Source organism: Taudactylus pleione, unplaced genomic scaffold, assembly GCF_031769625.1.
Source record: "Taudactylus pleione unplaced genomic scaffold, aTauple2 ptg000137l, whole genome shotgun sequence".
NCBI classification, from domain to species: Eukaryota; Metazoa; Chordata; class Amphibia; order Anura; family Myobatrachidae; genus Taudactylus; species Taudactylus pleione.
The window spans coordinates 2,403,198-2,430,988 of record NW_028284539.1 but is presented as its reverse complement, the minus strand read 5'-3'; the positions used below and the strand labels follow the sequence as shown (position 1 = coordinate 2,430,988).

Genomic DNA, 27,791 nt, shown 5'->3' with positions numbered 1-27,791 from the left:
TCATTTTAGGGATTAAAAAGAAAGAAAAAAAAACTGTTAAAAGTGAACTTTAAAATATTACATGTCTACATTGTGGCATTTTTAAACATTATGAGGAAATAATTACCTAAAATATCTGGCCACAACTTCATCGCGTATGGCCCCCCCACATATTGACCTCCGAACAACCTCAGGGGGGCCGTCCTCACGCAAGGCATCCTCTGGCTGCATTGGGACACCACTCCTTATGGCGATGTTGTGAAATATCCCACACAGGACCACAATTTTCAAAACCATATCCAGCAAATTCATGAGGTCACCACAAGAGCGGTGGAGGCATTTGAATTGGCCTTTTAAAAGGCCGATACAGCACTCCACCACCTGCCTGGTGGCTGTAAGTGTGGAATTATACTCACTTTGTGGCCCTGGTGTGGGAACCAAATAAGGAGTGAGCAGCCAGGGCGTGCAAGGGTAACCACTGTCTCCTGTGAAAAAACAAAAACAAACATCAGGACCATTGTGTAACAAGCTTTGCATTGGTTTCAGCAGAAGGTGTCAACTTACCCAGAAGCCACGCATCACCAGCTTGTAGGTTGTTTAATTTGTGCCAAATCCCTGATTGCCGGATGACGAATGAATCATGTGCACTGCCGGGGAATTTGGCATTCAAGGACAGGATCTGGAGGGAGGCATCACATACCACCATTACATTCAGTGAATGAAAGTGCTTGCGGTTCCTAAAAATAGCCTGGAGTGCTGGAGGCTGAAGTGGTATGTGAGTGCCATCCACAACCCCTATGATGTGTGGGAAGCCAGCTATTTGGTAAAAATTCACCTTCGCCACATTAAGGGTACCCATATCCAATGGCATTTTAATAAAATGATGGAGGTGTTTAAAAAGGGCCTCCATCACTGCCCTCAGGATCTTGAAAAGGAGGATTGGGATATTCCCGCAACTATTCCCACGGTGGTTTGAAAGGATCCTGAGGCACAAAAATGTAACACCGACATTAATTGAGTAAGTGGTGGTATTGCTGTAGGACTGTCAATTTGCCGTTCAAGATCACTCTCTATTAATGAGAGAGTGTCTATGATGATTTGGGACGGCAACGGTATCGCCGTAACACCTCATCATCTGGCATTCCAAAAAGGGTGACACGTGTTCTATATATCTGGGGCCTTGCACGTCTACAAGGCCTATGCCTGGGATGAAGTTGAGGTTGGTCGGGTTCTGGAACCATGGCCAATATAATACGACCAACATCTACCTGAAATGGTAAGCCAGGTAGTTATTGTTTTAGACAAATGTGTTAAGAGAAATATACTTATCTTTTCTCAGAAGTCCAAAGATGCTTACAGGCCTAGGACGTGTCATGTGCAGAACACCCTACATTTCAAAAGTAGAAAATATGTTTAAGATTCATTAAATAAAATATGATTGTAAACAAATTGTTTTCGTGAAAAAATAAAGAAGGGAGCACACATTAGTTCAGAAAATACTATGCTACATTTAGTGTTTTACACTGAAAATGTTAAAAAAAATTAGTTCGTAAAATAGTACGCTACTTTTACAGTTAAATCAAGACACATTAGTTCGTAAAATAGTACGCTACTTTTACAGTTAAATCAAGACACATTAGTTCGCAAAATAGTACGCTACTATTACAGTTAAATCAAGACACATTAGTTCGCAAAATAGTACGCTACTTTTACAGTTACATCAAGACACATTAGTTTGCAAAATAGTACGCAACTTTTACAGTTAAATCAAGACGCATTAGTTCACAAAATAGTACGCTACTTTTACAGTTTAAAACCACTCAAACATTATTTCGCTAAATAGTACGCTACATTTAGTGGTAAGACATGATTGTTCCACGAAAAAAAAAACATTACTTTGCGAAACATATGCTAAGAACAACACATCTAATTTGTAAAATCATGAAAACAAAAACACTTACCCAAAACAGACAAATATCCCAAAGTTCAAAAACTTCACTGGGGCAATGCCAAACTAACGGTAAACCAAAAAAAAAAATATTAAAAACATTTGAAAACTATTTACTATTTTTTTTACGGTGGTTTTTTACAATACTTACTCCAAAAATCACCAAAAAATAGCCAAACAATAAAAAAAAAAACAACGGAAAAGAAAGAAGCTAGGAAAAAAACAAAATATCGCTCCGAAAATGTCCTCCTTCTACTCACTAAGCCTCAAAACAACTCCAACACCAAACCTCCAACAAACAACATGCCACATTGACTCCAGTCACACGAAGCCATAAATAGTCTTTATTTTCCCGCTCAAATTAAGGACGGACAATAGGAGCGCACAGTCAATATTGCGGCCGAATAATGCTGACGCATGTATAAAAACGTCACTGAAAAGCCAAATCGGTCTGCTGTAGTGAGACCTGAAAGTCCAAAATGACTACAGAGCAGCAAAGCAGTGGCCAAGAGGCGCCAGGTAAGTATTTCTCTTTTTTGGGCAAAAGGATTCTGTTTAACAATAATTTGGGGAACATTTTACATTATAAATTTTAATCCCATTTTCAAAAAAGGTGTTGAGGATGCCATGGAAGAGGCTGCTGGGCCTAGTAGGCCAACTAAACAAAAAAAAGAGGCAGCCACAATTCACAAGAAAGGAGATGGAGGTAATGGTGCAAATGTGCAATGACAACCTGCCACAGGCAGCAAGGAATATGGGTGCAAGCCAGAAATGGAAAATGTGGGATGACATAGCCAGTGGTGTCAGTAGGGTGGGTGATTGTGAACGTTCAACCCGGGAGGTCAAACGCCGGTATGTAAAAACTACATTTTAGTAAAAAGTGTTTACAGGTCCAAATACTGCCGGAATAATGCCAACTTTTTACCCCACAGATGGAGTGACGTCACATATCGTCTTAAGCAAAAACTGGCTGATAGGGCTAGGCATGCAGGGGGGACAGGTGGAGGTCCCACCCCTGTGTCACTGGAGCTCACAGATTTGGAGGAGATGGCCCAGGGGTGTGTGCAGGATGAGGAGGTGTTTGGCGTGTCAAACATGGATACAGACATGCCTGACTTTGCGGCTCCTCATGTTGCCCCAGGCAAATGTTGTAATATTAACAACTCAGAAATGTGTTTGGGACAATATCTAGATTATAATGTTACTCTTTTCTCTTTTTTCTCACAGAGACACAGGCGGATGAGTCTGCTCCAGAGGGGAGCTTTGGCCGCAGAATTTCTGCTGCCTCTGCAGGGGAGGAAGCAGTAGATCTGGCTGGGGACCCTGTGGCAGACAGTCCAGGGCATTCTCCCTCGCAGGCAGTGGGCCTTCTCACTGATGTCAATATTAAAACGGATCAGCAGACTGAGATTCTGCTGAGGATGGACGCCAGTCTGCTACGGGTGGCGGACGCCCTGGAGCTGGAGCAAAGTGCTGCGGCCAACGTGACCATTGCTAAGGCCCTGGCGGAAAATACTGGAGCCAACGTGCGAATAGCAAATGCCCTGGAGCAGCTCGTTCGCCAGCACATGTTGGAGCCAGCCTCCTTTCCTGCCGGAACATCAGGATCCTCCACCTCTGGCACAACAACAGCCATCCCTCCAAATGTGCCTAGCCTTATGCCTAGTCCAGAGGTCACAACATCTGCCTCTGGCCAGGCCAGCAGAAGGACATCCCGGACCCGTTCAGGCTCCCTCCCTACCCCGGCCAAATGGGCCAAAAGGCGATGACAGCACTGGCTAATTTTCCCACAATCCTTCTCAGTGTTTGCCCCATATTCCTTATTGCCCAAAACCTCCCTTTCCTTTAATTTTTTACTAATTGTGTTTGTTTGTGGATTTCAAATGCCACTTATTTTGTTTGTGTGTTTCTAAAATCATTTGTTATTTGTTTTTACGTTATCAAGTTTTTATTATTTCCCCAAATTTTTTTTTTAAAAAAACAACAAAAAAAAAATAAAGTTGAAAATCTGCACAATTCTATTGTTAATTTATTCAAAAACTGGTTAAAAGGTAATCCCACAAACAACATTACAAACAATACAACGGAAATCTAAACATTATTTTTGAAAAAAAAAAACAAGGGTTAAAAACAATTTATGAGTTTTAATTAACACTTAGCAAAAAACAAAAGGACGATTGTTTTCTTGGCCCCTAAAAAATGAAGAAAAACAACAAACCTGCGTACAATATTGTTGCCCTAAAAAAAAAAAGAAAACAAATTTGGCAAAAACACGCAAATGTAAAATAAATTTGTAAGCTAATTGATTGTCTAACCCAGAAATTAGCAGCTGAGTAGTTCACCTGCGTACGTTTTTTTTGCTAGTAAAAAAAGGCTATTGGCTAAACACCTTACAAGCAGTTTTGCAATTCAAAACTGATTGTTTTTGAGGCCTCAATTGATAAATCGGGAAACCATCGATGAGCCTCGGGAAGAACGAAGAGACCATCATCATTGCGGTAGAGAATACCAGACCACAAGCTGAGCGAGCAGTTTTAATTAGACCATCGTCATTGCGGTAGAGAATACCAGACCACAAGCTGAGCGAGCAGTTTTAATGGAAAGTGGATCAGACAGTGACGTAACACTTGTTCCGTTCACATTGGCCGTTCGCATCAGATAATTTATGTATGCCCAAAAAACGCCTCGACACGCCTGCGTTTTCCCATCTCCACCCCCGACAGTTCTGTCAATCACATTTGACATGTCACTTCCTGTTCGCTATTCGAGGAACGACTGAAAAAATGATCGCAATCAGCCGTACGCACATGCACACTGTTACATCGACGCATGCATGGTTTAACAACATCGGATGACTACGAGCGTACGACCGCTTACGAGCGGCTCTGAATGAGGGCCTTAGTCTCTAGCATTAACTTCAAGTTTAACTGACAGCATTTGCCTACAAGTGTCAAATGGTAGATGAGTGTCCTCACAGTGCCCTTATTATTATCGTAATCTATCATCTATCTACTAGTCAGCCACATCCCCTATTCCACAACTCTGCAACCTGGGAGTCATACTTGATTCCTCCATCTCCTTCACCCCTCACATTCAATCTTTTGCACAATCCTGTTGGGTCCAGCTTCGCAAATTAGCTTGCATCAGACCCTTCATCTCCCAGGATGCCATTAAAACTATTATCCACTCAATCGTCATTTCTTCTCTCGACTACTGCAACCTTCTCCATACTGGCCTCCCCTTCTCCCATCTTGCTCCTCTCCAATCTGTTCTCAACTCTGCAGCTGGACTTATCTTCCTCTCCTGCCACTCCACACCTGCCTCTGCCCTCTGCCAGGCCTTGCACTGGCTCTCCTTCCCTTAAAAAACCCTTTTCATACTGCTCACCCTCACGTACAAGGCCCTCTCCAACTCCACTTTTCCCTACATCTCCAACCTCATCTCCATACATACGCTCTCTTGACCCCTCTGGTCACCCAAGACTGTCACCTTTTCTCCATCCTGGTTACTACACCACTCCTGAATCCAAAATTGAATCCGTGCTGTGCCCCATCAGTAGAACAATCTCACTTCTCTATCACATTTTCCCCATTCTGCATTGCTTCACACAGGCACTGAAAACCGACTTGTTCAAAAAGCATAATAGTTCACCACATGACTGTGTCACAACATAGTTTACTTCACCCTTCAACATCTCCCATCTCTACCTGTCTTGCTTCCTGCCCTCAGGTCCACTTACACTGATTCACTCCCACCACACTAGCTCACTCCTTGTGTTATCAATTTGTCTTCCCGTTCCCCTTTGATTGTAATATCCAAGGAGCAGGGTCCTCAACCCTCCTGTTCTCACTGACAACTTTTCCTGCACCCCAGATGCTCTCTAGACCAGGATGCGTTCAGCATCCCAGCAATCAGGATGCCGACGCTTACATTACCGGTGTAATCCCGGCGCCAGCATCCTGACTGCCGGGATGCCAAAGGTAAGTAGCTTTTAGCGTTAGGTTTAGGGGTTAGGGTTAGGCACTAGGGGGAGGGCTAGCGTTAGGCACTAAGGGGGAAGGTTAGGTTTAGGGTGCGGGAGGTTAGGTTCAGGCACTAGGGGTTAGGTTAGGATTAGGCACCAAAGAGGGAGGGTTAGGGTAGGGAGAGGGGGAGTGTTAGCATACTGAACAACAACTGTTATCGGTATGTTGGTATGTTAACCCTTTCGGGATCCTGGAGTCTGACCAACGGGATCCCGACTGTCGGTATTTCATATCGATCCCCTCTAGACCTCCTCCTCTGGCTCTCTGTCCCCATACTGCACTTCATCCCATTTGCACCTCTTTCAGCAGCTCTGACCTGTTAGTTGTGCCCACCTCTTTAGAATGTAAACTCTTGCAAGCAGGGCCCTCTACCCTCTTGTGCTTCTCCTTACTTTATTTTCATCTACTTCTTACTGCCCACTAGGGCACCTAACACTTTGTTGCTTATGCTCTGTTGCTTATTTGGGTGTTATGGTCACCAATGTAGCAATTTATATTATACATGTCCTTGTCCTGCATCGTATTTGTATTGTAATGTTAGTCACTTTTTTGGTTATGTACGTTGTAAGGCGCTGCGGAACACTTGTGTCGTCATATACATTAACAATAATAATAATAATGATAATAATACAGGTTTTAGCCTGTTTATTGAGAAGTGTAATTTTTTTTTATCTGTTTGTACTGGTTACTGTATTGTTTAATGTTGTGCTGTCTGATTGTTTGCCATATGTACAGTGCTGCAGATCACTCGTGGTATCCTATAAATAAAGTGTAATAATAGTAAGAATAATCAAAAAAGTGAATAGAGAATTATGGGAAGACTACATTTAATCTGCTTCACCTTGGGATTGAATTATACTATTGAAAACACGCGAGATTTTGGTGAAAATGAAGTTTTCACTTATAAGGCTTGTATTTGGCATGCACATTTGAGTCATGACTTGGTACTAATTGCTACTATTGGGCCGCAATGGGGCGGAACTCCATTCTGTCAGTTCTATTTGGAGGCGGAACTTGCCAACCACTAAGCCAGCCCTGCCCCCCAGGGAGGCACCAGACTGAAGAGGAGCCACCGCTGCCTACTCCATTCCCAGCTCCTTCCCTACTGCAGCAGCCGGAGGCTGAAGTTTACTCCTGAGCTCCGCCTTTCAACTCCCGCAGTGGTCAAACGGAGAGACGTCATGATGTCTCTCCCATAATACTGAGGAGCAGTCAGACGGCAGCAGACGCAGAAGCAGGGCTTAAGGTAAGTATTGTGGGGTTGGGTATGAAATGCTGGTCAGAATACCAACAGCGGCATCCTGACAGCCAGAATCCCAACACCCATAGGAACGAATGGTAAGTGTTTTCCTAACCCAACCCTAACCCCCCCTCCCCAGTGCCTAACCATAATCTCTCCTCCCTTTGCCTAAGCCTAACCTCTCCCTCTCCGCACCTTAAACCTAACACCCCCTCCCCGGTGCCTAAACCTAACCTCCCCGCACCCTAATCCTAACACTCCCTCCCCGGTGCCTAACCCTAACAGTCCCCCTAATGCCTAACCCCGCACCCTAACCTCCCCCTAACACCCCGATACTTACTTTCAGGATGCCAACGGTTCGGATACTGGTGCTGGATTCCCGACCTGTTACCACACTATAGAACCAATTCAAATTACACTACACTGAAGTGCAATCTTATTCGCATTACATTGCACAGTAGTACCCATTATTCCTTTTATGGCACCTAGTATTGCCCCCTATTCACATTACGTCACACAGTAGAGCCCCTTATTGCTGTTACGCCACACAGAAGTATCCCTTATTCATGTTATATTACACAGTAGAGCCCCTTATTCACGATATGCCACACAATAGTTATGCCCCTTATACACATCATGCCACATACTGTAGTAGTGCTCCTTATATACATAATGCCACCCATTAGTAGTGCCCATATACACATTATGCTACACAGTAAAGCCCCTTACACATTATGTCACAAATTAGTAGTACCCTTATACACATTATGCCTCACACTGCTGTCATATAAATAAAATATAATACAACTTTAGTGCTTTAGTGCAACTGGAACAGTAATTATAGGGTTATAGTGCAGCAAGGACAGTGTATATTGTTATATTGAAAAATGTTTCATGAGAATAACATGCAAAGACCACTTATTCCATATTTAAGACATTACTGGGACTCCAGTGAATACAGAAAAAGCCTAAGGGCTCTATTTATTAACATTATTTTGACTAAAATAAAGTGAAAAAGGGTGTTTTCACACCCTTTTCACATTATTTTAGTATCACCTATAGTTATTACAGGGCAATTGGAGTAGAATTCGTAAAATTCTACTCCAACCCCTAAGTATCACTTATTTTTAGTAAAGCAGATCGCATTTCCCATAATTGTTACTAAAAATAAAATGTGAAAAAATACCGGGGAAAGCCCTGTGATAATAACGCCACCTGGAGGTGCCGTTATCCAGGGTCTCCCCCAGTTACCGGCCTCCTACTCTGCTCTAACGGGGAGAGCAGAGCCGGGAGTCGGTCCCAGTAATCAGCTGCATGGTCTAAACAGACCGCAAGCTGATTACTGTGAAAAAAAAAAAAGTAAAAAAAAAAATGCACTTACCTGACTCCAGGAACCGGTGATCGGGCCTCCGGTAATGACTCCCTTCTGGTCAGCTGGTTTCCCATAGTGCACTGCTGCCCGGTCATCAGGTGATTGGGCCCCAGTGCAGTATGGGAGATCACCTGACCGGAGGAATGGAGAACATCACCGAAGGCCCGGAACATGCAGATAAGTGTAATTAAGGGAGAGGGGGTTGCGGTGGGGGGGAGGTCCGTGATCGTGGGGGCGGGGCTTAGCACCAGGGGGGTATCAGCGGCGACCGGTTGGCGCATGCGCGGGCACTTAATCACGGTATTTTTTGCGAAAATACCGTGATAAGGCTCCGAAGGGGATTTGCAGGGACAGAGCTTTATCGCAAGCTCTGTCCCTGTAAGGGATTTGTAGTAAATCCCTGTGATATTGCCTGAATTCGCAATTGAATTTGCATATTGAATGCAGATTGTAGTGTGATATTAAGAAGTGATAGTTTGGAGCTGATTGGTTGGTGATATATTTCACTTTTATCGGTGCAGAGGGTAATGCCAGAAAAACCTGGCATTACCTTATAGAAGCCTATGGGAAGCTCCCAGGGCTCAGAGGGGGCGGGGTCCCACAGAGACCAGTGGCGTCATAAGGGGGGTGCGGGCCGCACCGGGTGTCACCCTCCAAGGGGGTGACACCAAAAGCCACAAACTCATGCCCGCAGTGACTCATGCCCACACCCCACGCACGTGCTTCCGCCACCACACTCCTGTCCTCATCCACCAGTATGCTTCCCTCTACCAACCCCCCCAGTAGGGGGGGAAGGTTGCGGCCTGACACCCCCCCCGTGAAACTAAGAGGTGGTCCGGGAGAAATAATAAGTCTGCCCATCAAGCGCCGCCTACCTGGGGATGAGCACGTGCGCGTCATGACGTGATGATGTCATGGCACTCGCGGTCTCTGAGTGACTGAATGTGAAGTTGGAACCTGAAGAGCCACAGCGCCGAGGGGGAGCGGCACTATCAGGCTGCGTCTATAGATGGAGAATGACTGAGCGATCTGCGGTGACTGACAGCTGCCTGCCACTGATAAAGAGAGGATCAGTCAGCTTTAAGCACTGCTTAAAGCTATAAGGTAAGTAATTAGCTTTTGCAGCTGCAGAAGAGGGTGGGGGAGGGGGAGGGGGAGGGGGAGGCTCTCTGCATAGCATTTCAGCTGCAGTGAAGTATAAATAGTGGGAACATTTATACATTTGTTGCAAGTCTCAGAACTTATTTGAAAAAGGTTTGCTTAAAAGGTACACACACACACACACACACACACACCGCTCCCCCCTCAGTATGGGCCGCAGACGTGCCTGCATTTTTGCGCAAATGCCGGTACATATTCACTGCACTGCATACTAGCGTGCATTTGAATGTGCATGGGCTGAGATGCCCACTCGCAACATCTATAGATGCCACATTACGGTCCAGTATGTCTTTTAGATGCATTATTGAAATGGCTGCCTAGGACTCACTTTTAGGAAATGAATCCCGGGATTGGCCACACTAGTCTTGAGACAGAGTGGCAAACTGTCAAGAAACAGTAACACAATTTCTACAAAAGGGGTATCCAATTAGTCCTGAAATCAGCCCAACGCCGGCACTTATCAGGGTTTTATTTTTTCGAGACCTAAGGTGTCCCGAAAAATAAGCCACTATAAGTGCCGTTTTTTCCCCTAAAAAAAAGTGAGAACAAATAGGTCCCTGGCTCCTATGTGTTTACAGGAGAACTATCCTATTATTTCGCCCAAAATAATAGAATAGGGTGAAAAAAACATTGGCGAAAATCGTGTATAATCAGCGAAAAATCCCAGTTTTTCGTCAATCGCAGGGATCAATGTTCGTGGCTAACTGGATACCGCCCATAGTGCTGGAACTGGGACCACCCTACCAAATGTGTAGTTTCGTCTATGGGGAGGAGCAGTGTGACTGTTGGACTGGTAAGGAGTAAGAGTTGCGGAGCTGTGCACCTTGGTTCCGATTTTTTTTTTGGTGGAGGGAGGGGGAGTGTCACCATGCGTTACAGCACCGGGTGACACCAACCCTAGTGACGCATCTGACAGAGACCCCATCACCTGGTGTCGGCTGCTTCACAAAGGGTAGCTCTTATTGCAAGAGCTGTCCTTTGCTATACTAATCGCATATGTTAATACATATGCGATTAGTAAGGTTGCGTTACTGGTCACTGCAACCTTAGTACATCCCGGCCATCAAGCTTTGATACATATGTCCCTAAGTGTAGATCTAGGTGGTTTAGTTTGATTTCAGTTTGGTTTCAGCAAGTGTGATTTTAGTATGGATCTGGCCTTTTCTGTATATTTGATCCAGCTTTAACCTGTTTCCAAGTGCCAGTAAACATCACCATCTTCTTTTACAAATTCCCCAAACAGTACAAAAAATATAGTGACACATTCAGCATGTATTAGTGTTTGGGAATAACTGGAGATCTGTGTATATTGAAATATTATGATTCTGGTGCTCAAAGCATACTGCAGCAGCCACAGGTTTTAGCTCTGGCCAAATACAGAACTGGATAAACAACATATAATGGATACAAGTGCATAATCTCACTCTGGTCAGCCTGAGGCAGATCCTTTAAAACAGTACATGCGTATGTGTAGTTATATAAGTTTAGTTATATGATCCTATCAGCTTCTGTCTACACCCACTGAAGTTTGCTCTACTTCCTGGTCACAGTCACACAGATTTACTTCAGTGGAATTCACTCACAAGTTTATCATTTACAGAGAAAGGCTTTTTTATTCACATGTGGAGAGAAACAGACAATTATCAGTAGAAAAAAATGAAGCTGCAAGATCTACTTTCTTTCTCTTATTTTGAGAAACTTTGTGCAAACACATCGGACTATGGTTATGGAGGCACAATCAGAGAAATGAGGAGAAAAGAGTTCAGCAGGATTAAAGGTAAATGCTTTTAGGTGGCTTGCATTTGAATTTTAGTAGGTAATAAGATGGCACATCAGATGTAATCAGTCTTCATGTTTCCAGGGCTTAATAAGTGCCTTCAAACCAACATACAGTAGATCATGAATAATCTGTCATTTTATATGTGCAAAGGATGATTTCTTAAGTATTAGGTTAAGCAGCAGTTTTTTGTTCAATACCTGAAATATTCAGAATGTATGATTCAATTGGCAGTAGTTATGTAGTAACCTTGTTCATTATGTTACTGCGCACATGATTGTGATCCTAAAAACTGATTGCATACATCAATTTGCAAAATTGAGCAGATGTACAGATGTTTTGCTTACCATGAGTAATTGACTTATTCCACATCACATGGGGAAAAAACCATGTGAGGCAACTAGCATTTCACTGAATAAAGTGCAGCGCAAACAAAAAAGTTTTTTCAGAAAATGATGTAGAAACTGCAGTCTGTACTTAATTTTACAAATTGTTACTATTTACTAATAGCACAATGCAGGAGATTTCACAGAAATCTGCAGCAAAGTGCTAATTAGCATTGCAGACCGCAGTCCCCATTATTATCAATGGGGAATATGATCTGACCCCTATGTATTAAACTCCAAAAAGCAAAGCTTTTAGGAGTTTGGCCCTGGAAGTTTACACCACCTTCAGACGGTGTAAACCATACGTGCCTTCTCTCCCGTGACCTGCAGGAGGCACCCTAGAAAAGTAGGCACTTATCCCACCCACTGAAGTAGGCAGAATGGGGAGAATTTTCCCGGGTATAGGCAGGTCCATGAGTAGGGGTGGGGCCTAATGACACAATTCTATGAGAATCACATCATTTGGCCTCGGACGCTAGTTAAATATGTGGGATTCCTTGCAGTCTACTGTGGGGGGCAGGGCTTACAGACATGAATAGTCTTGTCCCGCCACCTGCAGTGTAAACTGCTTTAAGCCTATGGACGCTTAGAAGCAGGAGAGAGATCTTCTTTTCTCTCTCGTGCAGCCTCTGACCGGCGGAGGAAACTGAAACTGTGCGCGTATAGTGTCAGCTTACCCTGGAGAAGTTTTTCACAAGACTTCTACAAAATAGCGGGGATATAACTCACAGGGACAGCTGTTACTGAAACTGCTGTCCCTGTAAGTTACCCTTTGTACATTCTGTAGCGGGGATATTTTCATAAAAAATGAAAACATGCAGCGATATGGAATCTTAATAATCACAGCAGTTATGCGATTATTAATACAAAGGCCCTTTAAATATTTATTATATGCAGCATTGTATTTTATATTGTCTTTGATTGTGTTTATATTGTTTTTGATTGCGTGACAGAATTTTAGCTTACTATAGTAAGGGATGTAGCTATGAGACCGGCAGGCACGATGCCGCCAGTCTCAATCCCTACAGGGGAAGCCCGATAAGGGATTTATGATAGGTGTTGGTATTTCAACACCTATCTTAATCCCGGCGCTGAAACATAGAAGGGCGTCTGCCCGAACGAGGTAAGTCATGGGCGCCCTTAGTGTTAGCCCCCGGGGGAGAGGGGGTTAGGTTTAGGTAGCGTAGCGGGGTTAGCGTTAGGTTTTAGGGGGGGAGATTAGGTTTATGCACCCCTAGAGGGAAGGGTTAGGCACCACTTGGGGGGAAGGTTAGGGTTAGGAACCACTGGGGTGGGGGTTAGGGTTAGGCACTAAGGGGGGAGGGTTAGGTTTAAGCATGAAGGGGGAGGGTTAGGGTTAGGCTACAAGAAGGAAGGGTTAGGGTGAGAAGGAGGGAGGGTAAGTATATGGTTGGTTATACCAACCATTGGGATGCCGCTGTCGGTATTCTGGCAGGAGGCATCCTGACAGCCAGCATTACATACCCATTCCCTATAGTAAATTAGAAATGATGTAGAATTAAAAAATGTACATGCTCACATTTGTGAAAATGAATGGTTTACCAACATACTCCCAACGCATGGTACAATAACTTGACTCAGCAAAACGAGTACACTCTGCTTTGAAGTGCATGTCAAGAGAGTCATGCAATATGTAACTTTCAGTAACAGCTGTATGGCTAACAATGTAACTAGACTTATGCATTACACTCATACACTAATGTGAGTGATCAAGTTGGAAAAAGAAAATACAAAACATTTACTATGTCTATGTTTTTTAACACATTTTTATGTGATTTTTTTTTTAATTTAGCCCCAAAAAAGCAACATGTTTTCTCACAAAGTTTAGAATATAAAGGCCTATTTATCAAGCATTGTTTTCATAAAATTATGTAGATATTGCAGTTTCTGCATAATTGTATAAATTGTTGCTATGTACTATTAGCCTAACCAGGGGCAAGCGCATGATTTTTATGGGGGGGGGTTCCATAATAAATATATATATATATATATATATTCATAAGTCCCCGAGGGTGGCACTCCCAAGAATCCAAAGCTATGTTGCAGGTGCCTTCCAAAGAGACCACCAGCCGGCCCCATGTATAAAGTCCTGATAGGCGGCACTTTGAATCGATACACACAGTACAGGTAGAGTGTGAGAAAACTCTGACATTTCGGAGCTGCTTTATTGCCCCTTTTTCAAGGTAAGAACAAGACATACAAACTTAAAACATGCATTTATACTTACACATCAAAGTGTATGGTCCGCGTCTGGCTGCGTCCCAGGCCGGGGTGCGTGCCGATGACGTCATCACAACCAGCCCTCATCTCAGCGCATAAACCGCGTCAGACACGGGATGGAGGATCTGCCCATGGCTCGCCCCACCATTGCCTAGGTAACACACAGACATCGGACTAACAATAAACATATACAAAATTTAAAAACAAAGTGAACACATGATGATTTTAACGCCCAACATTACTCCATAGGTAACAAAGTATATACTATGTAACCAACCCCATAAAGGGGAACATTGGACCCATCAGGACCCAAAAAAGAAAACCACATATCGAAAGAAGAACACCCTAGACCTCCCATAATCTGTATTAAGACTTCTACATTGCCCAAAATAATACACTTCACTGCTAAGCAGATACTTATATTAGGAGAGACCATCAAAACGCTGTACCGCAACCTAGCAAATCAAACTAGAATAAACATTCCCAACCAAATTCATAAGACTCAATGAAGACCTAGATTCTCATTTAAACCCTGGGGTGCCAGGGATTGCCAGGGATTGCAATCGAAAGATCCAGGCAGATTCAAATTTTAAAAATTTACGTGATCTGTCACCCCCACGAATAGAATCAGGTACATGATCAATGATCATGTACCGAAGGGATGCCAAATTGTGTCCCCTCACCCCATCCCGGGTCTGATGCGGTTTATGCGCCGAGATGAGGGCTGGTTGTGATGACGTCATCGGCACGCACCCTGGCCTGGGACGCAGCCAGACGTGGACCATACACTTTGATGTGTAAGTATAAATGCATGTTTTAAGTTTGTATGTCTTGTTCTTACCTTGAAAAAGGGGCAATAAAGCAGCTCCGAAACGTCGGTATATATATATATATATATATATATATATATGTGTGTGTGTGAATACACATATATATATATACATACACACACACACATATAGACACACACATATGTCACATATACACACACAAACTTACCTTGCAGCAGATCTGACCAGGGCAGGACCTAGCAGGCTGGCAGCATGTTCTTAAGCCCCTCCCCTTCCTGGCAAATCGGGAGGGGGCAGGGCCAAATGGCTCAAGTTTAATGAAATCACGTCATATTGGCTCCACCTCCTCCATATTGACACGCAAATCACGACAATTTGCCACAAGGGGGCGGGGCTTAATGTTCCTGCTCTTCAGTCTGTCAAGGGGGTTTCTACGCTACTACTGCTAACACAGTAGATTTCACAGACATTTGCAGAAGGCTATTTAGCGCTGCAGATTGCAGTCCCCAATATTATCAATGGGAACTATGATCTGACCCCCAAATGTGAAAGACTCCTCCAAAATGTGGGGAAGTAACTCGCAGGGAGAGCAGTTATCACTACCACTGGTCTCTGCAGGTTCAGTTTAGTACATAGCAAGTATATTTTTATACACAATGAAAATATCTGCCGCGATACAGAACGTTAATAGTTGCGACAGTTCCACAATTAATACATACTGTAGGCCCCTAAGATGTGATGATTTAGTATACATTATCAAAGTGTACCTGAGATGTAATTAATTATTGGGTAATTAGCTACTGAATGTACTTAAATAATATGTATTAGTAATTGAAGTAAATTGATTGTTACGATCACCAAGGAACCACCGTGTAAGACTCCTAGAGTCACACTAGCGAAGACTTCTGCCAATAACCGCCACCCGCTGTTCCCTTAGAGCTAGATGCGCTCACCGGTACTTAGTTGACTGTCTGATTTTAAACTCGGGACAGTAGGGTCTTACATGGCAAACCTGGTGATCACTGGATGTGTAGCGGCTGATGGTGGTTCAGGCTAGCAAAGGTCACTATGGTATTCGTTGTGCTGGAATAGTCACTGTATTGTGTCCAGAGTGATGGGTTGCGACCTTGAGGGTCGAGGTGCAGCCATTAGGGCCGGAAAGGAGGGCTTTGAGGGCCGAGTTGTGGCCTTGAGGGCTGGAATATGGCCTTGAGGGCCAAGGTGCGGTCTTGAGGACAGTGGTGTGGCTTTGAGGGCCGAAGTGTGGCCTTGAGGGCAGAGGTGCGACTTGTGTAGAAAGTTGCGGCCTAGAGCATCGGGGTGCAGGATCGAGGGCCGAGGTGCCATCTATGAGGCAGCGGTGCATCCTTGGTGGTACAGGGTGCTAGACCACAAACTGATAACATAGATGGAGGTGGCATCATCAGCAATTGCAGATAGCACCAGGCTGAGATGGAGGTTGCCGCTCCGAGGTGAATGGCGTGGGTGCGGCAAGGACGCAGGCTAAGCCAAACTTTGGATAGCTGAGAATGGCTGGGTAAAGGGCAAGATAGAGTAGCATGAACTGGCAGGATACCGGCAGACAGAGACAGACACAGATTGACAGAAACCAGGGTTCACATACAAAGTGGAAACTATCACCGGCAATGTGGCGCAGATCATACATACTGATATAGGATTTCCAACAATGGGCAGCCAGTGCACAGATGATTGCCTGCTGAGAGCTGGGATACTGCACATCTATCTGCAGACCCAACAGCACCCGAATCCGTCCGGCATCTTGGTCTTCCAGCAACCATGGGTGTAGTCCCAGTTCCGCATCCACGTTGCCTTGTAACTGGGGAGGCTTTCAGATCCTGTGGCCGGAAGAAGCGGCTGGAAGGTAACAAGCTACGGCTTGTGACACTGATGTAGATTGTAAAATGAAATTCTAATGATTTTCATTACCTATATGAATATAGGGGCATATCAAGCTTTTTTTTTTCATATAATTAGGTTGAAACAGCAGTTTCTGCATCATTTTATAAATTGCTGCAGTGTGCTAACAGCCTAATGCAAGAGATGTCACAGAAATATTCTGCAGAAGGCTAATTATCACTACATATCACAGTCCCCATTATTATCAGCCCATATGTACCAAACTACGATAAGCTAAATTTTTTGTAGTTTGGCCCCGCTAGTTCACACTAGGGATGTGCAGGTTCGGATTTTCCCGCCAAGTTCAGATTTTTCACGCCAAAAATCGGGTCTTAGAAAGAGGCAAAACGTCATCTTTCATGGACTTTTGTCCAGGAATGATGATGTTTGTCCATGAAAGATGACGTTTTGCCTCTTTCTGAGACACGATTATTGGTCGGAAAAATCCGAACTTGGCGGGAAAATCCGAACGAATCCGAGCCTGCACATCCCTAATTTATACCAAACCGCTTTATGCCTATGGAGGCATATTTGCAGGAGAGGGATCTTTTGTTCTGACTCTGGAAACATATATAAATATATATAATCTCCTGCACTCCCACCTAAAATCAACTGCTGGGGAGCACATTCAGGCTAAGGACTTGACTCTGTTAGAGCCGAAATCTCTTTGGGGCTTGCGGCAACAAGACCCTACCACAAGGGTCTCGTCGCAAGCCCGATGATCGCGATGGCCTTGATTCATTACTGATTACTATTGCGATCACGCACGTACTGTAGGTCCACTCCGAAAATATGCTAATGTTTGCAATCGCTATGCTATCGAAGCCCAACATAAGGACACCCACTACATCCGTAATACTTAGCAAAACAGCTAAACGATCATATACCTTGGCAGTGGCTTATTTATGCACGCCCCGTAACAGCGTTCAAATGCACTGACGTGCCTGTGTTTCACCAACCACCCCACATCACCACCCCTGAACGCTCACTTCTTATCAATAACTCTGTAATGGGTCTGCATAGTATCTGCAATCGCAATGTGATCGCAGTGACACATTCGCGCATGTGCACTGCGATGCATATGCAGAACACAACAATCGGCCATCTGCATGCGTAATCGCAGTTGAAATTCGTAATTAATCAAGCCCTAAGTTCCTTACCAAGAGGATCCCAAATGTACCAAGTATGATTCCTAAATAGTAATGAAGGCTCTCTCCAGACTTATGTGTTAACAGCATATAGTCACAAAATGTATTCCAAATTCATACACCCTGCACCCTGATTACATTGAAACGTTAGCGAATGTGCTGTGGCATTCCTTGTTTTTTCATCTGCAATGACTGCCACTATTGACATATTTTCAGAAATATCTGTTACGAGTCGGTTACCAGATTGGAAGGTACCTGTGTTCTTTGTGTTTATTGGTAATAGGGGAGTGCTGCATGCTCTGGAGAGTGTGTATGATATATATATATGTGTGTATACATATATATATATATATATAGCACACAGCCATCTGAATCACCAACGTTTCAGATGTTTAATACATCTTTTTTCAAGGATAGAAGACATGATACATCAACTCACCTATGTAGTGTTCATAATCAGTATGGTGTACAGCGGCACCGGGCACCCTGCTTCCGGCCGCGGGCGTCATGACGTCCTCCGCAAACCAGAAAGCATGGAAACCGGGTTGGTGTCATGGTAACCAAAATAACAACACATAAAAACCAGTGCTCCCCCGTGTGGACATTAGATAAATAACACATAAATAGCACAGTCTAACATTACATAGGATAACATCCACATAAACACATGAAAAAGGCATCCATATTCAAGCATCATAAATGCATTGGCGCCTATGTCTATGATAGCTAATATCAGCCTCATACCCATAGCCACAACCTAAAAATGAAAAATGCAATGTCATCGATGGCCATAAAATCAGTCAATACTACCATGATCTCTATCATGGAAATAGATGCGTATCAGGTCCAATCCTGTAAACCTGTCCTGCTGAGCTATGTAACCCATAACCTAAGAAAGGGTCCAAGGTCACCTCTCATAATTAAACTCTCACTGTAGAATACTCTAGCCTTGCCAGAATATTCCCTATACTATAGCGGCACTAAAAAGCAACAGGTGAGTAACAGAGAGAATGATCCAAAAATGCATATTTAATTTTTAATTTTACACTCTACAGGAAGGATGTATAACTAATCGTCTCATTAAGGCCATTTGGCGACAACGTATTGAGTTTAAAAATCCAACGGGATTCTAACCTCAGTAATAAATTGTCACGATCACCACCTTTTGTTAGGGGTGGAACATGGATATTAGCTATCAATGTGGATGCTTTTTTCATGTGTTATGTGGTTACCTTGACACCTACCCAGTTTCCATGCTTTCCGGTTTGCTGAGGACGTCATGACGCTCGCGGCCGGAAACAGGGTGCCCTGTGCCGCTGTACACGATGCTGATTATGAACACTATATAGGTGAGTTGATGTATTATGTCTTCTATCCTTGAAAAAAGATGTATTAAACATCTGAAACGTTGGTGATTCAGACGGCTGTGTGCTGTGTTCATTCATTTACAAGTCCATGGAGCGCTGCCGCGTTTGCTGTGTGTAAAGAGGGGTCAGTTTGGGCCACCAGGATTTTGCACCCGGGCCATATAAGATTTGTTCATTGGAGTGCCGGCCGCTGTAGTTGTTTATATATGTATGTATGTGTATATATATATATATATATATGTGTATATGTACATTGGTTTGTTGGGAAATATCTTCCACAGCTCTCAAGGTAAAGCTGCCAAATCTTACATAGCTTACTTTTTTGATACTAAATAACTATTAGACCACATAGCGAAAAAGTGACATTGCAACAGAGCCACGAATCTTATATATAAAATACATTGGTCTGTTTGTTTGTTTAACTGTCCGGTAATGCATTTTGACACCGCTGCATCCATTGGGATGAAAATTACTTGAGGTAGTCCATTTGGATCTTGGCCGGGTTTTAGGGGGGTTAGGGTCCCGGTCGGACCTATCGTTAGTGTACACTGGGCAGAACTTTGACCCAAGGAGCCTGTTCTGAGCCTTCCACTGGATGGATTTGGATGAAAACTTCACAGAGTGGTAACATTGGATCCCAGAAGACATACTAGGGAGTTGAAGTCCCGGTCAGAGCTCCTATTGGTATATGCTGGGCAGAACTTTGACCCGGGATGGATTTGGATGAAAACTTCACAGAGTGGTGGTAATTGGTCTGAGATGCCTAATGGAGTGGTTTGGGTTTCGGTCAGAACTCACAGCGGAGTGCGCTGGGCATAACTTTCACCCAGAGAATCTGCGCGCACTGGAGGAGTGTGTTCTGAGCCTTTCACTGGGTGGATTTGGACGAAAACTTCACAGTGATAACATTGGACAGAATACATCCTAGGGGGTTGAGGTCCTGGTCTGAGCTCCCACTGGTGTAAGCTGGACAGAACTTTGATCGGATGAGCCTGTTCTGGGCCTCCCACTGGATGGATTTGGTCGACATCACATATAATAAAACTTAATACACCCCTGTACCGTTTCGGATGAAACCAACGCAAGGTGGTCCAATTGGATTCTGGACAGGTTTTAGGGGGGTTTTATAGCTAGTATATGTGTGTGTCTGTATATGTGTGTGTGTGTGTATATGTGTGTGTGTATATATAATTTAGGGATGTGCAGGCTCGGATAGGTTCGAGTTTGCACGCTGAGTTCGGATTTTTCCCTCCAAAAAAATGGAACTCAGAAAGAGGCAAAACGTCATCTTGCATGGACGAACATCATCATTCCTGGACTTTCATTCTTCCATGAAAACCACTTCTGGCCAGACTTCTCCCACTGGCTTCTGCCAGTTATGAGATGATGGCACTGCTGGACATCTTTTGATTTCAAAGGGAAGTAAGCATGATGTGTCTTTCATCTGATGCACTAAGTTTCCTTGGCCGACCACAGCGTCTATGGTCCTCAATGTTGCCCGTTTCTTTGTGCTTCTTCAAAAGAGCTTGTACAGCACATCTTGAAACTCCAGTCTGCTTTGAAATCTTTGCCTGGAAGAGACCTTGCTGATGCAGTATAACTACCTTGTGTCTTGTTGCTGTGCTCAGTCTAACCATAGTGTGTGACCTGAGACATGAAACGGTCTAACACAACCTCACCTTTGTAGCAGAGTTTGGCAGTTCCTCACCCAGTTTTAAGCCTTCTACATAGCTGTTTCTGTTTCAGTTAATGACTGTTTCAATCTACATATGAAAATGATGATTATTATCACCTGTTTGGTATGATTGGTTAATCATGAACCTAGCTATAATCCTACAAAATCCCTGACTTTGTGCAAGTGGTGGTCTATGGGTGATTCTTATACTGTGTAATACCAGTGGCTATGCTCCTTGCCATGCTAACCCTTTCTCAGTCATCACCTTACTCATTATTTTCCTTACTCTACTTATTTATTATAACCAAATTCAAAACAAATTCACCCAAACACACATTTCAAATTCCCACATTATACTACTTGAATGAAGTTGATTTGCATTACCTGGGCTGGAATGAATAACACAAACCTTGAATATTTATCAGTTTCTGTATGCTGAGCGTCTCAAAAAAACCCCTTTAAATTGGTTGCCTTGATTCTTGGCAACTGAGCTATAGGTGAGGCTGCCACTCTCTTTGCAACCTCATCAGCTCTCCTTGTCTTAATAAGTGTAATCCCTATTGCTTAGATATTTTATATCTGTCACTACCAGTGGAAATTGTGTGGTTATCAATAGTCCTTACTGTGCCTTGCAAATGTCTTTTTGGTGTTCTAGTTGTTTGTCATACACATAAAACAAGATTCTAATCTGTCATAGGGCCCAAACTGTATATATGACCTCAAAACTTATCTTTTAGTTGGCATTAGTATTTTCTTCTGCCAACCCACATTATGTATATTAGTGTTATTAGTTCATACTTCATAATCTATAATAGTAGCTCCCATCTTTAAAAAGGGGAAAAAGTAAAGGGTTGTCACATGAAAGTCAATCTGATATAAATGTTCCATACAATCATGTGTATCTGTGTAACAGCTAAATCCTCCTCGCTCTCCACCCTTTGTATTTTACGAGATACATATGGTAAATAAATTACAGGATTTAGCATATTACATCTTTTGATGGTTATTATTTGATGGTGCCATAAGGGACAATATCCATCTTGTGCTCATTTGTTTCAAATTTAGAATGAGCAGAGATATTGCATACTGTGCATATAACATTAGATCACACCCTTATACTGTGTCTTCCCTATATCTTGTCTGTTATTAATTGTCTTGTCCCCCTAGGTCAGATAATGTCCCAAATATTTCTCATTCGTCCGACATGGCTATAGCTTATCCTAATAATACCTTGTGTCCTGGAAAAAAAACTCACATCTATTTCCAGCGTGCTGGAAATGTGTGTGTGTGTAATAATCTGATAATGACAGAAAAGGCTTTGTAAGGGGAAAACACTGTCTTTAATTAGTAAAAGAAACTTGCGGGTGTTGGATAAATGGTGCAAATCCTGACAGACACTGCTGGTGGGCCAGTAATCTTCTGGATGAATCAATGATCGGATTGTCACACTACCCAAATGCTGCTATGCAGTATGAGTAGTGATGAAGTGAGGGGAGGGGGGGGGGGGGAAGGGGGTGAAAAGTTCTGATATGCACGGTGGGCCCGGCGACCTCAGAGGCTGGGCTGTGGGTGGATGTAATCTAAAAATGTGTCCATGAGTACTTACGCGAGGTGTGTGAGTAGTGTTGTGGTGGGGCGGCGTCCCGGCTCCCCCAGGTGCACAGTACTCACCCTCAAGCGTCCTCTGTGCCAACCTCCTGGTGGGCTCCGGTAGACGTGTGGACGGTCCTAATCTTCTGGTCCTGGAGCTCTCTGGCGCGGTGCACCGTCCGAGTGCTGTCGAGGAGAGGGAGCTCCACGCTGCTTTGACCCGAGACTTCCGGGTCCCGCGATCTCGCGAGATCTCGCGGTCTCCGGGCTGTGCCAAACTGTGCAGCGGCTCAACTCAGAGGGGGGAAGGCTGAGGAGACTTAGGGACAGGGCTGGCGGGGGTGATGAATACGTGTAGACCCAATGCGTTTCTGCCTTCTAGGAGGCCTTTCTCAAGGATAAATGGCATATTAGGTCCTGGTGTTATAAAGCTGCTGGTGGCCAATCAAAACTGGAGGAATGGCATGCGAGGGTGTGTGTGTAATGAGACATATTCATTGGTCTTTAGAAAAAAAGGTCTCAGTCTCCTAAGGTGTGTGTCCAACACACAGTACATATATAGCACATGATGCATAAATATAAATAAAAGTAGCGTTAAGACAGGGGAAGGAAAGGGGTGAAAGGACATGCATATCTTTTATCAAATGGTGCTATGTTGATGTTCATAGCATAATAGGGGGAAAGAGGGGGGGAGGTAGTGGCATCAACACTCCATATTTGATGCCCATATGGTGTGTTGTAAGGGTCACTGACAGCATGTGTCGGCTCATGCTCTCATATGGTTATAGTGATTATAATGATAACCTCATTCTGCTAGATGTATTCATATCAATGATCCCAGGTTGAAATCAATATTCAGACCTAATGGAGACATCGTTTTGAGTAAGAAAATCCATTTCATTTCTGCTTTGTTGATAACATCAGTATGGTTACCACCTCTCCAGTTGAGCTTGGGTTGTTCCAAAGTGACAAATTCCAGAGAGGCAGGGTTAGAATTGTGATACTCTTTAAAATGGTTAGAAACGCTATGCTGAACAAAACCTATTCTGATGTTGCGTATATGCTCGTAGATTATGACCTTCAGTGCCCTTGTGGTCCTACCTACGTACTCCTTCCCACACCCACATCTTAATAGGTAAATAACTCTTTTGGAGTCACAGGAAAGATCTTGTTTGATCTTGTAAGTGTCTTTGGTTGTGGTGGACGTTACTGATGTGATTTTCTTTGAAGTAATATGTGTTGTTTTGCAACCCACACACCTCCCACAATAATGAAAACCTGTCTGGTGTGTTGCGAATGGTAGTATGGATTGTGCCTGACTCATGGGTTCAATGTGACTCTTGACTAGTTTTTGTTTAATGTCAGGGGCTTTTTTAAAGACCACTTTAGGTTTGTCTGAGAGTATCCCATGTAAGTCCTTATCCTGAAGAAGTATATCCCAGTGCTTGGATAGAACCTTCTTGATATGAGAGGAATGAGTATTATATTGCGTGATGAAGTATGTCTCTTGTATGCCGGTGGTTGTGGAATCTTTCTTTTGATTTAATAAAGTGGCCCTATCGGTGTCTTCAATCTCTTTTGAATGCTGAGTGAACAAGTGATTTATTGTACAATTTATCAGTGAATTGTTGTTTCATTATTTCACCATATTTAATATAATCAGCTTGTTTTGAACAATTTCTTTTGATCCGTTTAGATTGGCCTTTGGGAATATTGTCGATCCATGTTTTGTGGTGTGCACTAGTGGCAAGGATGTAGCTGTTTACATCAACCTCCTTCCTATATATTCTTGTCTGTATAGAGTCATTTTCAATAAAGATCTCCAAATCCAAGAAATTGACTTTCTGTTGACTAATATCAGTACGGAGATTTATTTCAAAAAGTCCCTTACTGACTCTTCTGAACCTTTCCATATACATAGTATATCATCTATGTATCTTCACCATAGGATCAAATTAGGCCCCCAACCATGCCCCCCCCATATGCACTCCTCCTCCCACTTGCACATAAAGCGGCTGGCATAACTAGGGGCCACCTTCGATCCCATGGCAGTCCCTGTAGTCTGCAGGAAATATGTGTCTCCGAACCATACATAATTGTGCTGTAGTATGAATCTAATGGATGCTAATAAGAAATGCATCTGTTCTGCAGGTAAATCGTCCTCTTTCTGTAAGAAATGTTCCACAATTGAGAGTCCCTGTTCATGTTGTATAATTGTATATAGTGAATTGACATCACAGGTGATTAACCAAAAATCAGGTTCCCATGTTACTGATTCTAGTTGTCTGATAATATCTGTGGTATCCCTTATGTAGGCTGGTTGTTTTATGACTAAACCTTGAAGATAAAAGTCTACATATTGAGCAAGATTTGCTGTTAGTGATTGTATCCCGGAAATGATGGGTCTTCCTGGTGGTGCTATTGGATTTTTGTGTAATTTGGGAAGGAAGTAGAAAACTGGTATCCTGGGATTTGTATTGTATAAAAAATCGTATTCTTTTTTCGTGACTATACCTTTGTCTAGTCCATTTTTAAGTAATTCTTTAAGATCCGATTGAAATTTATTGGTGGGGTCACATCTGAGCGTCTTATATGTGTTAATGTCGTTTAATAATCTATTGGCTTCTTGAATGTAGTAGTCCTTATCCATTATCACTTTGGCCCCCCCTTTGTCCGCTGGTTTTATGATAATATCTTTGTTCTGCTGTAATTGCTTAAGTGCTTGTCGTTCGCCTTTGGTTATGTTGTTGTAATACAAACCTGATTTGTGTCTATGTTTGTATGATTTTATGTTAGGAACCATCTTCTCAAACTCTTGTGTCACCAGTGATTCAAATGTCTGGATGAAGTGATTTTTTGATTGAATCGGATAAAAACTTGATTTTGGTTTGAAGTCTGTGTGTTTGAAATGAGCCTGTTGCATGGTATTATTATGATTCTTAATGATGGGATTGCTGGCAAAAAATTTCTTAAGGGTGAGTTTCCTTACAAAGACTGCAAATCGCAGTAAATGTCATTTATTTGGTTTGTTAGTTGGTGCAAATTTTAGACCTTTTGAGAGTATGCTTTCCTGATGAGATGTTAGTGTGATTTTGCTAAGGTTGTAAATACAATCTTTTGTTGTGTCATTTGTTTGTGATACTTGTGTTTCTGTTTCTGTTTTTTTGTTGTTCTTATTAGTGTTGAGTCCTTGACCCCCTCTGCACCCTCTTCTGTATCTATAGTTTTTCTTTTTATTGACTGAGTTGGAGTGAGGCAGGTCTTTCGGCCTGCCTCCAAATCTAAAAAAGAGTCCCCCCATGCTGTTTTATCTGTCCCAAGGTTCTCCTGTGTGTTGGAGTAATGCTTGTGGTCTAAAAGCTTATTGGTACTGGTGATCGATAATGGAGTACTACTATCCGCTGTGGTTGGCCCCTCTGTGTCCCTAGGGTCTGCAATCTCGTGTTCAAAGGATAAGTTGATCAGATCCTGTAAGGAGCCAGCTCCCTCGGTGTTATAAGTGGAAAATGTTAGCTCCGAGGTGATGTCTGGGACTTCAATCCGTTGTTGTGTCCTAAGGGCTTGTTTTTGTTTAGTTTCTTGGTGTAATTGTGTCATGTATTGTTGGTAAGTGAGTCCAACCTTCTCATGTTCCTTTTTCTGATGATGTGTATGTCTAATGCTTTTATTCTTGTTTTTCTTTATTGGATTTCTTGGAAAGCTTTTGGGATGTGCAGATTTTGTATTATCTCTGTGCGTCTTGTGGTTATGTAATAAACCACTGTGGTTAATTCTGGTCCCATCCCTTATGATTTTCTTAACTTTCTTTTGAATAATCTTGTTCTCATATGTTGACAACCTGCCACTTATTTGCTGTTCAAGAGTGGCAAATGTCTCTCTGTCACTATATGTGTCTAGCTGACTTTTAGTATGTTTGATGTCATCAGCAAGTTTCTCTAGTTCAGAAAGATGTGTCTTAGAAATCAGCCCCATAAGTTTTAATGAGCATTCTGTTAGTATGTGGTTCCATTCGGACAAGAATATAGTGTCTTTAGTGTGATGTGCAGGATGTTTCTTAACCACTAAACCTTTAGGTATTAGTTTTTGCGAGATGTACCATTGAATGGTGTTATTATCCCACCATAATCGTGTCTCTTTATTGATTAGCCTTTCTAGAGATCGGTATGCATTTAGTATCTCATGGGAAAATGTGGGTGGGATTGCATTTTTCAAGGGAGAGAACTCCAAATGGGCCCTATCTACTCTGTTGTCTCTAATGTCTAGATGACCCATGCACGTAAACTAAAAGTACTTACAGTGCAGAAAGGAATGAAAATATCTAGCTCGTGCTGCTCGTAGATGTGGAGGACCAGTAGAACTTGGTAAATAATACGGGACGAGCGCTCTGAGCCGTATTGTGTGTGATGTAGACAGAGAGAGGTAGGGGCAGCTAGATGTCGTGAGCGGTCCTCCAGCTCACGTGGGATAGGTGATTACAGGAAATGCAATCCCACCCACATTTTCCCATCCTGCACATCACACTAAAGACACTATATTCTTGTCCGAACCACATAACCATATAACCACAAGACGCACAGAGATAATACAAAATCTGCACATCCCAAAAGCTTTCCAAGAAATCCAATAAAGAAAAACAAGAATAAAAGCATTAGACATACACATCATCAGAAAAAGGAACATGAGAAGGTTGGACTCACTTACCAACAATACATGACACAATTACACCAAGAAACTAAACAAAAACAAGCCCTTAGGACACAACAACGGATTGAAGTCCCAGACATCACCTCGGAGCTAACATTTTCCACTTATAACACCGATGGAGCTGGCTCCTTACAGGATCTGATCAACTTATCCTTTGAACACGAGATTGCAGACCCTAGGGACACAGAGGGGCCAACCAAGCGGATAGTAGTACTCCATTACCGATCACCAGTACCAATAAGCTTTTAGACCACAAGCATTACTCCAACACACAGGAGAACCTTGGGACAGATAAAACAGCATGGGGGGACTCTTTTTTAGATTTGGAGGCAGGCCGCAAGACCTGCCTCACTCCGACTCAGTCAATAAAAAGAAAAACTATAGATACAGAAGAGGGTGCAGAGGGGGTCAAGGACTCAACACTAATAAGAACAACAAAAAAACAGAAACAGAAACAAGTATCACAAACA

At 43.0% G+C, this 27,791-nt stretch overlaps 1 protein-coding gene across 2 annotated transcripts in view; it reads left to right on the top strand.

Annotated features, from left to right (window-relative positions):
* Nucleotides 1-11,299: 11,299 nt before the first annotated feature.
* Nucleotides 11,300-27,791, top strand: part of MOCOS (molybdenum cofactor sulfurase) — an 805,385-nt gene continuing 788,893 nt past the window's right edge. For both annotated transcript variants that reach the window (XM_088473622.1, XM_088473620.1), the window contains exon 1: nucleotides 11,300-11,502. In XM_088473622.1, the coding sequence (XP_088329748.1) occupies nucleotides 11,382-11,502 (121 nt within the window). In that variant the 5' untranslated portion in view covers nucleotides 11,300-11,381. The remainder of the gene's footprint in view (nucleotides 11,503-27,791) is intronic.